This window comes from Hirundo rustica, chromosome 4, assembly GCF_015227805.2.
Source record: "Hirundo rustica isolate bHirRus1 chromosome 4, bHirRus1.pri.v3, whole genome shotgun sequence".
NCBI classification, from domain to species: Eukaryota; Metazoa; Chordata; class Aves; order Passeriformes; family Hirundinidae; genus Hirundo; species Hirundo rustica.
The window spans coordinates 74109587-74124100 of record NC_053453.1 but is presented as its reverse complement, the minus strand read 5'-3'; the positions used below and the strand labels follow the sequence as shown (position 1 = coordinate 74124100).

Sequence of the window (14514 nt, the reverse complement as noted above, 5' to 3'; positions counted from 1 at the left end):
CGCGATCACGCACCAAGGGCGGGTTTTCTCCTCCTTTAGGTGGATACGGGAGCACCTGGATGCTGCTGCGGCTCTCGGACACAACTCACGGTGTTTTAGCCAGGACACCAAAAACTAACCTTGCTGTCCAGGAAAAAGGGTGCTAGGATGCCATGCCTACATCTATCAGGAATAAAACTGGTAGATGAGTAGACACCAGTACTAATAATGATGACCCTGAAATCAGTGACTTAAGGAGGCACAGGAAGAACAGCAAAACCATTAGAACACCCTCACACAGCAATTCCTAGACCTACATTACCAAAACCAGTGTCTCCTCCAGAAAGCAGCGGTGCAGAACTGTTATGAGCACGTTTCTCAATTCATCATGCACAATCTTTGGACGCTGGCATTAGATTAAAATATTTGGCAAAGGAAACGAGGACAAGAGTGAGGGTGGATGGAGAAAGGGAAACAAAAATCTCTCACAAAGCTACGACAGATTCCACCAGTGGTGTAACAACGGAACACTCACAAAACTTGAGATCTACACGACATCTAATCACAAACACACACCTCTGGCACATCATCTTACCAGTTCCTTCTTGTCTAGAAGGGTTTTGGGTTGCTCTTTCCTTTGAAGCTGATTGGCTATCTGCTCAGCCAATGAGCTCACTCCGCCTGTGTACATCTTTATGTACTTCTACCAGATGGGTTGAATAAAACAAGAGTGATGTGAGAAAAGAAAAAGAAAATCAAATTAAAAAAAAATAACTAGAATGATGAGAGGTTAGGCGGTGAAAAGGTGTAGAGAGGTCAAATCATGCCAAGACAGTGGACAATATAAAGTGACAAGTAGTAATAGCAAAGCCAGTGTCATCAGAAATCACCAGTACAGTCCAGGATCACCTGTAGGAATGGACAGAAGGCTTGAATTTTGCCTTTTTTAAGTGTTCCAGAAATACTATGATGATGAAGGGAGCAGATCTTGTTTTCACCTGTGGGGTATTTGTGCCTGGAAACTTGAGTATAGACACTTCTAAAAGATGAGGCTAAATATAGGTTAAGATCTTAGGTTGCAGGTAAAATTGACATCAGAAACAAAGATCCTTTAGAAGGTATGTTACCAAGTCTGACACAACATGCTGATTTACAACAGTATATTTGTATGCTTTGCACCTGGAAAGAACTAATTTACAGAGCATTCACAGAGCAGGCAGAAGCCCTTAACTAAAGAACTCAGTGATTCAAAAATATTAATTCTTTCAGTGCTAAAAATATGTGGAGGTTTATGCGGAAAAAGATGGAAGAGCCTCATCCAGTGCATTAAAGCCCCACCTGCACAGATCTGGAACACGTATTTGTTCAACCCTGAACACGGCTTTGTGACTTGGCTTTTCTCCATCGTGGGCACAGACTGACTCCGTAACTCTGGATTATCTAAAAACCCTGCAGTATTTTCAGCAGTCTGGGCAGGTTGGCTGTCACCTTAGATGGTACCAAATGAGCGTCTGCAAGCCAAGTTCAATCACTGAAGGAGCGGAGGAAGTGTTTTTCACAGGAAACACAACCGTTGGCAATAATTATTACGTGGTTAAGAAAATGAGGTGGTTACATCCGTGTTAGCTCAATCACACTGCAAACGCCGTGGATTTGACTCAGAGCAGCAAAGAGCACGCCAAGCAACTTCCCTTTCCCAGAGTAAGCAGCATTAGGAAGGTTTCTAGCTGGGTTCTTAACTAATACAGGATCAGAGAGCCACTCTGCTCCTAGCAAGTGTGAAATGCCAAGGATAACAAAAGGAAAGTCGTACCTTAAAACCCCCTTTACTTGTAGAGCAGAACTTGCTTGAAGCACAGTAGTTATTTCCCACAACTAATAACTAATTTAGTATGTGTGGTTATTAGCCTTTAAGGAATGTTTAAAACCTTCACAGGTTCAGGCATGAGAACAGCAGGAAGGATCACAAAAATTGAAATTCACCACAGAATGAGTACCTCTTTGGGGAAAAAAAGATTATGAAAATGGAGTGCTCAGCCAGAGATTACTGCTGTTGTCACTACAATCCTAATTCCTTAAGCTCTCTGTCACTGCAGTAATGAGGAGAGGGTTTATTTCTACCCAGACAGAACTTATACCTGTCTACCGACTCCATTCCAAGAGGCAGAGCACTTGCAGTATTTCTACAGGCAAGAAATAACACACTATTTGTCTTCCAGAGTTCCCCAGGTTCCTTGTGTTTCCAGGTTCCACACAGATATGTGCAGAGTTGCTTTTCAATGACACAGCTTTTCAAACACTACATTTAAAATGGTGCTCACTTCTAAAATTTTCTTCATCATTGTTTTTTAACTGGCAATCATAATAATTTGACCAAGAGTTTTCCATTTCCTCTGAATGATCAGAGCCTTTGAGGCTTTTTAAGTTCTCTTAGAAGAGAGATCAAGCATTTCCAGGCAAAAACTTCCTTTTAGCTGAACCAGGTTTCCCCTGAGAAAGTTTTGATTTGAAACCTTCAACTGCAGATCCTTCAGGGTCTTTAAATTTCCACCAGCACATAAGAAGTTCCATGCTCAAAAAATGAATGTTAATATTAACTCACAGTACCTTGGAATACTGGTGTGAGAAATTTACTTACTGAATTTTTCATTCGGGGTTGTGTGTTTCTGAGTTGTTTTGCTTTTTGCCTACATATCACATCTGGCTTAATTATGGGCATTAAGTGAGGCATTTTATCTTTCTTCCCTTGGTCCTCAAGACATACAAAGTTCTGCAACATTTTCAGCATTTTCAAAGGAGGCAAAGAACCTGCTCCAGCTCAGGTCAAATCAAGTTCCTGCTCTTTATGCAGGACAACTGTAATTAGCTCAAATTCTCAGTGATTTTTTCAAAAAGCCAAAGCACTTTTTAATTCACGCTCTCCATTAGCCACATATGTGCAAACACATTCTGTTTAGCCCAAAACTTCAAACAAAAGCAGCAAGCAAAACCAGAAAGCTTCACTGCAAAGCCAGAAGGACTATCAGTGCTCAAAACCCCTGGTTTGAGCGTGAAATGCGCCACAGACGCCGAACGTTACAAACACCATTCTGTTTCCCACTGCTTTTACGCGAGCCGTGCCAGGCACAGGCTGCCTCTGGCTCCTCGCCCGTGCGCCGAGAAGCGCAGAGGTTCTGCAGGTGAAGCAGTGCCAGCCTGGCCGTGCCCCGTGGGGTGTCCTGGGCAAGCAAAGGCAGCTGAGTGCACCTGGAGGGCTCAGGAGAGGGCTACCTGTCGGAGAGAGTCGGATGAGGGTGAGGAAGGGCGGTTGGAAGAGCGGAGGCTAAGGGAGAGCTCCCACTGGTCAACAAAGAATCGGCGAGATGGCTCAGCCTCAGGCTAAAACATAAAATTAACATCAACACAATCATACGTGCTCTCTTCTAAGAGAGAAGAGAAAATAATAAAAAAAAAAACAACAACCCAACCCTTTCTGGCTACCATCAAGAACAAATTTTTAAAGACTCTTACAGGAAAACTTAAAATACCCAGTGTATCTTTGTTTTCTCCCTAGCGAGGCAGAGTAGTTATTCTCAATTTGCTCTTTATTAGGTTTTACATTATTTAGGACCATTTGGAAGCAGTTACCTACTTCCACAGATGTCCAATCTCCTGCAACCCAACCAACTGAGCCACTGGCAAAGACCCCAAATCAATTTCCTCTGCTCCTTCTGTATCTCCCATTGTTCTCTATTACTGGCTCAAGGCACTAAGATCATCTTTCAAGCCATGTGAGACCTCTTCTACATTTTAACTGTATAAAGCAAAAGTCTGCTCTCCTGGGGGACAGAAGAGAAAGAAGTTAGCTTGTATGCATTTCCAGTAATTAGTGGCAAATTTCCAACCCAAAATTTACTGTAAGCAGATTAGAAACACTGAACCAAAAAAGAATGAATCAATTATAAAATTTGCTGATCGATTATCAAATGGTAAAGAATAGATCACAGACTAGGAACCTGCTTCCTTCTGAAACTGGTTCCTCAAAGGAGAACCCAATATTTGGTCTTCTAATATACCCTTGTCATTATCTCTGTGGATGTTTATGCTCATCTCTCAAGAAATACTTCATATAAATACGAAAAAATTGCATGTTGGAAGTATCAGACGAACAGCACTGGAAGAAACTGTGCATTCCTGAAAATTATAGTCTGGAAGGAAAAAAATATGCACATCACAAATAACTGGCTTTCTTTGAAAACTAAGTTATGATTTTCGCTAAAAAAAGGAAAACTAAATGTCATGTAACTGCGTGACCCATGAAAATAGCTACTTCTAGCCACTTCAAATAGGCTAACCTCAAAATTAAATTTACTGAGCAAAATGAAAAAGAGCTTGGCTTTCACAATTTCCCCAATTCATGGAAATGTAATTGTTCATACAAAAATTTTCTGTACATCAATATTTAATCACGTTTCTTCTCTGAAAATGTCTCACTTTGCTAAGCCTTCTCTCTCTTAGTATTTTTCTTGTTTTCTTCCCTTAAATCCCACATCATAATCCATCATTGCTTGCAGTGTTCCAACATCTGTTTCCTTTTTCCTCTCTGTCCTACCCAACTTTATGCTTTCCTCTACTTTGTGCTCTCAGTCTCCTCTCCTTTTCAATTCTGCACGATACAGAAATTTGACCATTTCAAAAATAATTCCTATCTTTGCATCACAATGCTTGGTCTTTTATACCTTCTGAAGGAGGTTAAAAATTGCCAGAGAGCACTACAAAAGGTAGGAGCAAATTTTGGTCTAGATCTTAATTTCTGTTCATCATTTTAATTGAATAAGAAAGTGCACACAAACATTGTGGACTTTGCTTGAGATATTAAGTCATGGCACCCATTAACAAAGAGGTGCCACTATGTTTAAAGTAGTCTTCTTATTCGGCTTATTCATAGCTTGTCCCCAAAATTTCAAATCCAACCAAAGGCTTTGCTGTTTCTTCTTGGAGAACAGTTTCTGTGATTTTAACCATCAGAAAAAGATGGCATCCCAAAAAAGCCCCAGCAATGGGAAGTGACCTAGATGTCACAAAATTCTTTTTAGTAGGACTAATAAAAGTTATGCCCACCAGCAAAAGTTCTGGGACTGTTTATGCTCCAGGTCAAGAAGACAGCTTGATTTGGGATTGCTAACTCAAAACAGTAAGTTATGAAAAAAAAAAAAAATCACTCTGCAGTTTGCCAAGCACTGCTGAAGATAACTGGAAACAGAGCAACCAAAGAAACCACAGTTCAAACTGGCATGCTCCCACAGCCCAAAGACAAGAGACTGGAGAGAAGATGAAGCACAAAACCAAAACAAAACAAAACTGTACACTGGAATCAAAGACAATCTGCACAAACTGCCAGCTCTACCATTGGAAACAATTGCACAGGAAGGATTGACACAGGAGCTGTACTACAGAGCCAGGAATTAAGCTTGGAAAATGTGAATATTCTTGCTTCCAGAAGCAAGTAAAATTTGTGAGCGACTGACTGCTAAATGACCACGGTGAGATGATTTGATCCAGAGCCCAGCTGGTTTTCAGCATTTACTCTGAAGTTTAGAGCCTGCTTTTTACTTCATATTTTGTTTTGAGGAACAGAAAGGGTCAATCACAAACAAGGAGACAGCTAAGAAAAGTCAAATAAAGACACAACACAAAATAGTTTTGACGGTTGTTTTAACCACACGGCTGTAGAGCAGTGGTCATCGTATTTTGGTGATTTTTTCCTCTCTCTGACCCAAGACTTCACCTGTACCCAGAACCCCAGTCTGCAAGAGGACTCCAGATGGGCAGGGCTGTAGTCACCTGATGCCTCAGGGCACGTCTGGACTCCAGCAGGGCAGCCAGCTGACATGCCCTCTGCTCAACACTCATGGGCACTTGGTCATGAGAAAATAAACGAGGAGATCTCTGCGAGACGAGGAAGGAGGCAGGAAGTAAACAAACCAGCACAAAAAACGAAGACACACCAAAATGTCAGCCAAAAGGTATGATGTTCACATGCACAACAGTAACAAAAGCTCTCATGTGAAAACTGGGGTGGTTTCCCCCAGTATCTACTTTTCTAATGAAAAATAGATATTGGGGAAAAAGATATTTTCATTTTGACCCTCAGGGGCAAGAAAAAACAGTTGAATTGGTTGTTATTCACAACTCTTCCTAGGACTGCTGCAGCCAAAATCAAACAAGCACATAGCCTCTCTCTCTGGCATTACCATCAAAAAATAAATTTAACATGTGGTTTTATCATGCACAAAGAGCCTTATTTGTCAGCTTATTTCCCCATAGTTCTCTATTCTCAAGGATTTCCTTTAAATATCTCAACCTGTACTTATTTGTTTCTTAGATTTTGCATACAGAAACACATTTTAGAGTAATGTACTTCAGTTCTCATAAAGAACAAATTAATTTTTTAAAGATGGTGGAATATGCAAAGTAAACACTCCACATGCCCAAGAGAGCGTGTTTCATGAGCCTGTCTAAATAAAGCAAAGAACAGCAAAATCAAATACTCACAGAAGCTGCCAGTTTCACTTATGCAACTTCACTGTCCTACTTGTTCTTACTGTGCTGCCATGTCAATACACCCCAGGCACAATTTTTGACACCTCTGCTATTCCTGGTCTTTCGTATCAGTGTTCTTAAACTGGCTTGTGGTTCACTCAGTGACATGATAACAGACCTGGCAGGTGGCCTGCTACATAAGGCAAGACTATCACTGCAGGATCACACAGCCTTCAGCTTATTTGTTTGTGGAGTACAAAAGTAAATGGAGCAGGAACTACAAATGTGCATCAAGAAATCTGAGGCTTGAACTGCCATGAATACCAGGGTGCTGCTCTGTATTACTGATTGTCCTCCAATGCAGAGCAGAAAACTGGGGTCACACCCAGTTTACAAGAAACACTTCTCCCATTCAGATGCTTTAATAATGCTCTCTACTTTCAAGCTGCTCTCCGTTCCACCTACTCCTTCCTACTAGATCATTTTCACTAAAACTGGGGCCTGTTATAAAGCTGTGGGCTTCTGTGTCATTGCAGACACGTGTATTCATTTTCTACTGCCTGTCAGAAAACATTCGGCCCACAAGAGGCTTTTGTTAGAACACATTCTGGAAGTTGCAACAGTTTTATTGCTGGCTTCCATTTATGACTTAATTCATTCAAAGCCTGTACTGGAATGTCAATTAATTTGTCAATATGAATTCAAATCAACCGGTCCTTTTGAGTGCCTATCTTTTCTTTTCCCATGCTTCTGTATAATACTGAGCCATTCAGACAGACTGCTGAATATTTCATTGTTAAGAAGGCTTCAAAGTCCCCGTACTACATAATGCCTCATCGTTTTCCCTTTTACTTGGGCCTGTAGGAGGCAAGATGGAATGCCAGTTGTTTAACCATCCAGAAAGCAAGCGGTGAACACAACGCGACCGCGTCCGCACGAATTAGCACAAAACATAACTCTTCTTGTTCTGCTACAGCCACAGCATACTTCACTAAAGAGGTGCAAGAGAAAAAGAAGAACGAGAAGAGCTCAAGTGCTCGACCTAAGGCAAAATAAAAGCATCAGCAAACTGTTGATGAAGGCTTGTTATGCATTTCTGCGGGTGCCACGCAGGAAGGAGGCTCCTGACCGCTCTCAGCAGCTCCAGCGTGTTAACAGCAGCGTTAGGGTAAGTGTGCTTCACCACCCGCTGGGTCTGACCTCTGTGTTGCACACACCCACCACAGCCCTGTGTCATCAGCACCCATGCCATTTGTTCATGCTCTTTACCCTTTCCTGTCTGGGACTCTGCTCCCCGAGATAGCCGGCACCACGTTCCCTGAATCTCTGCAGGCAACAAATGATGAGCTTAAAAACAAATCACAGGCCAACTTCCTAAGCAGAACACACTTTAGCTGATTTTTTTTTTTTCTCACGATGCAGGCAGAAAAGAAGCCATAACAAGAGCAGAAGTTTATTAAGAATATTCTAAACCTGGCAAAAACAAGTTGGTTCCTTCCTGTAGGGAATTTTTTTTTAAGTATATATTTATATTAAGTCAATAAACAACAACATAGTACCACAATGTAATCAAATTAGTGCAATAAAGATGGTAAAAGCACTCAGTATAACTCATACTGTGATGTTAGTTCAGAGGAAGGAGATGGAAACTTTAAAAGAAGTGGCAGAATAAATGCAGTAGAAGAGTAGAACTAAAGGTTTTAAAAGACATCAGTGTAACAAGGATACAGATCCATCTGACTTGCTATGAGGCCTGGGCCAAGAAAATTTCAGGGAAAAAAAAAAAAATCTTTCCTAAGGAAAAAGAATGGCTCCAAAAGCAGATTACTCAACTGAGTCTAACATCAGTTCTGTAGCACAGAGTGTAAAAACTCCTGAGTCAAAAGAAGACTTCTGTAGGACACAACATAGAAAATGGTCAAAATACACTTGGCAGTAGCTTTCATGACTGAGCTAGGCACAGCTCAGACACAGGCACAAAAAGGCACAAAAAGACACAGGACAAACAAACACTTGGAGAGGGGACAGAAGGAAAATATAGAGCTACCAGAGCATTAGTGAGTGGGAAAAAAAAAAACTCTACATGGAAAATGAATCCTACACTATAAATTACAAAGTAAAACTCAGCATTTAACTGCCTTAGTTTCTCTGTCTGTAAGGCTGGGGAAAACCTTCCTTCTTTCATAAAATAGATGCAACAAAAATCTCAAAGGATTTTGGCACGAGGAAGGCAGCTAGCTGTCACATCATCTGACAGCATTACACTGCAGTTTAAATGCAGGTTTTGTTAATGAAAAGGGCTTTCCTCACCCATTCTACCTCATGTCCTCTCCTGCATACCTCCTGCAAAGTCTGCTGCTCACAGCGTGGCAGAAATCCAGCCCCTTTTTTGTCAGAACAGTCTCAAATGGGATCAGAAGGCAGAGCTGATCTGTTTGCAGATGCAGACACCACAGAGGCAGCAAAGAACGTGTGTCCTGGAGGCTGACAATGATTAGACCAGATAAACTGCAACATGTAATTAAAATTTGAGAAATAAGGGCAATAAGGCAAGTCAAGCTTTCTGCCAAAGAATAAAACTTATCTACTCTGCTAAAAGGCAATGCTCCTTTACAGTTTATAGGCAAACAGGAGCTCAGCAAAGAAACATGCTCCACTTCTGGGGAAATTAATTTGTACAATCCTTATGTGATGTCATGACAGCTCTATGGAAGTAGGAAAACAAAACAATTTAAAAAGATACGACTCAAAGAAGCACAATGACAATATAATACTAGAAGACAAGTATTAGAAGGATTTCAGGTAATATTTAACCGGGACAGCAAATACACGTGCACAAACATCTGGATGCGCATTTAAACACTGTGCTCAGAACAGCTCCCACTGCTCCAGGTTCAAAGTCAGACAGACTGAGACAAGAGCCTGGTGTGGGAGAAACAGAAGGAATACAGGGGACACGTGCAGGCCACTACAACACTTAAAACACTCTTCAGATAAGCAATCTTTAAAAAGTTACATGGATACAAGGGCAAATTTTCAGTCACGCTTATTTAAATGGAGAGTGGAGATGAAATAAAGTTTAATTTTCTTTCCCTGCATTACTCCAAACATTTAATTTCTACTTTGCTGCATCTCAAAACTGAGAAAGGCTACTGTAATAAAAAATTCTGCCTAGAGCAAAAACTCAGTCTCCAGTGGAGACTATTCATGTTTCCAGTGAGTTATTGCTACCCTATCTTCCTAACCTGAGAGGCTGAGAATCCAATCAGCACCTGAAAGAAAGCAAATTGGAAATGTGTTTGTAAATAAGGTGTTTGGTAACTGAGCTAGTCACTTGTACAAGCAGCAATGAAGAAAAAGGGACAGAGCATGCAGAGGGAATCACCTGCTGCCTGGGATACGTTGGAGAGGAAGATGGAGTGGAAGAAGAAAGCATGATCACTTTTTTGGGGCAGGTCCGAGAACGTTCCTTATGCCTCATCTTTTTTTTAAAAACAGAAAAAGAAAAAAAAAATCATAATAATGGTAGAAAAGAGGTAACATTACCAGTGGTTTGGTGAGACAGGCCAGAACGCATGAACTGAGACCATGATCCTCAGCTCACACTGCTCTCAAATGAACTGAAGCCAACAGTATCTGAAGCAGAGAAACCCAAGTTTTTACCCAGAGCCACAGGATCACATTTGACAGTCAGTGAACACAAGCTCGTATCAATCAGCAATGAAACCAACAGCTTTTGAGTCGAGGTCCTACAGTCAGTTTAAAGGCAAAATGTGGAACTCTCCATAGCACAACTGGACTGCTCTCTTTGCCTCCTTAAAAATTACTTATTGCTGTGCCTTAAAATGCTTAAAAATATCCATCCCATTGACCTAATTACTGCTGCTTGCAGCTCATTACTAATACAATTCAGATCTCAGTGTTCTGTTCCCAGCTTCAGATCCTCCTTCTCTACCTCACAGACATTACAGCATCTCAGGGAAGCTAGAATTCTATTAGAACAGAAATCCAGCTGGTTTATGGATAAAATGGAGCTGTGTCTAATAGTCTGCATATTACACAGTGCACATACACGTCCAATTTAACACACCAGAAAACAAGCCCTTCCAGTGCTGTACTCCCTGTTATGCACAATCTTTTCTCCTCCATTTCTTGTTTATTAACGTGCCTTGTGCCTGATTTTTCCTTTCCTTTTGCGTTCTCACCAGAGCATATTTGGAAATGGTTGCACTGGGAATAAACAAAACGCTGCGTACCCAAAGCCACTGTTAGATAAGTCTCTAAAAAACTGCATGTGGTGTAGAGATATTACAGTTGTTTATTACTGCCCTTGCAGAGGAGCTGGCACTAACATCTGCTTGGGTGCTCTCTTCCTTTTCAACGAAACAGTTAAATAAATAATACACTCCTCAATCTCAAACAGATGCTACAAGCAGCTTAAACTAAAGCATATGCCTTTGCACTGCAGTGGATGAGGAATATCTATATGCTTCAAAAGGGTCAGCTATAAAGTCACTAATTTCTAACTGAAAGCACGGCAACATTCTCAACCATAGAGCTGCTCATGGATTTTCATCTGTCCATGGCCAAGTTTGCATTTCAAATGTCAAAATTTTCACAAACTTGTTTATTTTCCCAAGGCAAGTCTCAGAACATAATACTGGATAAATGCATGAAGTACGTGTTCAGCCAGTCCTCCAGTAGAATGTATTTCTGAGCAGGCAAAGAAAAGGATGACTACAGCAAAGCAGAAAATAATCAACAGATTTAAATAAAAAATTAAGGTAAAAAAGCAGTATTTGCAGAAGACAATGGTGACTTAGATTCTTCTCCTGTTGAGGTTTCAGCTCTTGCTGTCTGTGGTCATCACAGCCATCGCTTATCTTCAAAAGATAATTCCAACAAAATTCCTGCAAAGTTTGCCCTTTAGTGCACTTTAGGGAATGGTCTCAAAAGAGTAAGCAGCAGATCTCCAGAGGCAGAAAAGATGTGCACCAAAAGACATGGGAGCTCCATCTTACAAGCATCTTTGTACACATCAAACATGATTTAAACTTATCTATTACACACAAAAGTTGTTGCTGACAGGGGACCCACGGAACAATAGCAGAAGGCTGCTGAGGGCTATAAACTGAGAGTCTGGAAATCCAGGACAAAATTCAGTTTAAAAGGTTTTTCTCTCACACTGTGCCCAGTCAGATCCTCTTCTGGATAGACCATATGGCTTTCAATGGCTTCATGATCCTGGATGAGATGCTCTTCCCCAAAAGCAGCCAAAATAGCTCAGAAAGCAATAGGGCACATGATGGAAGACATTCTTCCACAAGCAGGCATTCATTTGAGGAGATTAACCACCCCAACACAAAACACAATCCAGTCTTTCTAGGTGATATTATCATCACATTAAAAAATTACATTTCCACTGTGCACATTCACTCCACAATATCTGTGTGTATCATTAGATGCTGCTGTGGTGCTCATAAGAACACAAACCCAATTTTGACAACACAGGTCAATATCCTCTAAGTGTAACTAAGTAAATCCAACTTTAGAATCCAATTCACAAGGGATGCAGGCCACACAGACTGCTGTGAGGAGCAGATTGGTGAGGTTTTTAACCCCTTTGCTCTTTGGAAGGTAATTGGAAGGTAAGAGAGACAGCACTAAAGGTCTTGTGATGAAAGTAAAAACTGCTTCAGAAGAGATTCCACCAGGATTTTTCTATGAATTCTCTCTTAACAAGCCACTCCTACCCCACCTACACAACACACAGAGGTATCCTGCCTTCCAAGCTGATAAAAACTACCCACCTAATACCTTAATTCAAGATTCTAGATTTAAACTGGCAAGCAAGCACAGCTAAGGAACTCCATCTGACAGACAGCAGCAGGTAACACCCAAGGCAGATGACAATTTCTCATCTGAACTGTGGGTCCAACCCAGACCATTTCCTTTGCAACTCTCTTCCTTGCAATCACTCTTAGGCTTTTGCAATATATTTTCCTCTTCCGTGCAGTTTCCTAAAGACAGGAAGAACCAAACCTGTCAATCACATAAGTGCCCTTCTCCCAAAGAGGGGATCTCAACTTCATTTTGCCAGCTAGTAAGAACATTAGGAAATCTGTGGTTTCTCTCAATAACACCACTCCTTGTTCCCTTAGGAGCTACTTTGCTCCTCTTCAAAGCACTCTCCACTCCAAGGTATTTGCTATGTGATATATTCAGTCAGTAGCAGAAGTTCCTGCTCATGAACTTCAACACCTGGTGTCAAGAGAAACCTTTCCAAAAGCTTCATGAGCAGCTCGTTCCAGCAAACATACACCCTCCCTAAGAACCTGTCAGAAGCAATACTAATCCTTTACAGCATGTGCAGTGATAAAGTACTGCAATGGTTTGGCTGGGGAGGTGGTGGAGTCACCATCCCTGGATGTGTTTAGAAAAAGACTGGATGTGGCACTGGGTGCCATGGTTTAGTTGAGGTGTTTGGGCTGGGTTGGACTTTATGATCTTGAAGGTCTCTTCCAACCCGGTGATTCTGTGACTCAGTGACAGGTCCTACACTCAGCAGCATTCCCTGTTGGCAGTCCATCACCCAGGGATGAGCTGTAGAGCCAGAGTGCCCAGTGTCACCACTGAAGGCCAGTCCAGCCCCATCAAATGATGGAGTCTCTCAGCTATCAGGTTCTGCTTGCCCAAGCAACCAGAACCAGAAATCTCAGCAGGCAGCACAGGTACTGCTCCAGACACAACTTCCTGCAGGAGTGGTTTCTGTCCAGGCTTGGCAAAGCTGCCTGCTTGGCTCAGTGGTTTCTGCTGATCTCTGTTCAGCCAGGAATAAATGTCCCTGTGCACGTCCATGGCTTTTGAATGAAGATAATCCATATTCTTTCCTTCCCCAGGCACACAGCAAGGAACCTTTAGAACAGGGATCCTATCAGTGGGGTTTTGATCCTTCTGTATCCTGCAGATTTTGCATCCTTGAGACCCAGTTTTATATTTCATTACAAAAGCACTGAAAATCCTGCAAGAAACCTGGACCCAGGAATCAATCATCTTCTGTTGATGCAGTAACCAATCAAGGAAAGATCATCTCCATGTGCAATATTGAGAGGGAAATCATCCACACGAGGCAATCACTGCCAGTGCTGAAGAAAAGAATTTAAATCTTCTGAAAGTAAAACTGTTACAGAAAGATTTTTCAAAGATATGCCCTACGCTGCTTCCTATACAGAGATGCTATCGATGTCAAGGATGAGCAGAAGGATTTTTTCCTCTGTTTTTAAGATTTCTTTTAAACTGTGTAGTGAAGATATAAATAAGAACAAACAAAACAAAAAAAACCCAGCTCTCTGGTGAGGAGAAAAATCCTCAATAAAAAAAGGAAATAAAACTTGGTCCTTTTTTTTAATCAATGAAAAATGGATGACAATAAGGACTTTTGTGTTCTACTATAAAGAATTAATTATAAAGTCTCCATAAACTTTCAGTAACAGGTTCAAATAAAAATCTCAAGGGTGCAGGAATGTGGTATTTTTCCAAGTGCTGAAACAGGGAGAGACTGCCAGTGCAATCCAGTTTTCCTTTTTTGAGGAGGTAATATAAGCAGTCCTCATCAACTCACTTAATATTATACAGATTTTTTGCATCAGGTTTTTTTTTTCCCTCCTTGCTAAGTACTCTTGAGAAATAAAATTTGCCTTAATCACAAATGACGTGAATCCATCTCAAAGTGCTCATTAGCCTATAAAGAAGATTTTGATGAGACAAAAGGTAGAAGAACAAACACTGAGTCAGGAAACCAAAGCATCCTGACAGCTCTACTGACAAATAACTCCCCTGGGCTTAGGTCTTCTTCCTTGAAAAGAAATCTTCTAGCTCATGGCACCAGTCACGACATGCCATGCAGCATTAATTGTGCTCAATGCCTCAGACATGAAGATCACCATTAATCCATATTCATCAACAGCAAATTTCCAAAGCAGCGTCATCTTCTTCCTCTTGACTCTGAAGCAT

The 14514-nt window shown here is 41.2% G+C and overlaps 1 protein-coding gene across 3 annotated transcripts in view; it reads right to left on the bottom strand.

The window, feature by feature from the left end:
• MICAL3 (microtubule associated monooxygenase, calponin and LIM domain containing 3) overlaps positions 1-14514 on the bottom strand; it is a 173064-nt gene that overhangs the window by 70641 nt on the left and 87909 nt on the right. Inside the window, exons 18-22 of one of the 3 annotated variants that reach the window (XM_040061039.2) lie at positions 9887-9982; positions 7771-7827; positions 5803-5907; positions 3250-3357; positions 575-682 (exon numbers count right to left, since the gene is read on the bottom strand). The exons of the other annotated variants lie outside the window; for them this stretch is intronic. Coding sequence (XP_039916973.1) covers positions 575-682; positions 3250-3357; positions 5803-5907; positions 7771-7827; positions 9887-9982 — 474 coding nt within the window. The remainder of the gene's footprint in view (positions 1-574; positions 683-3249; positions 3358-5802; positions 5908-7770; positions 7828-9886; positions 9983-14514) is intronic. 3 annotated transcript variants of the gene reach the window in all.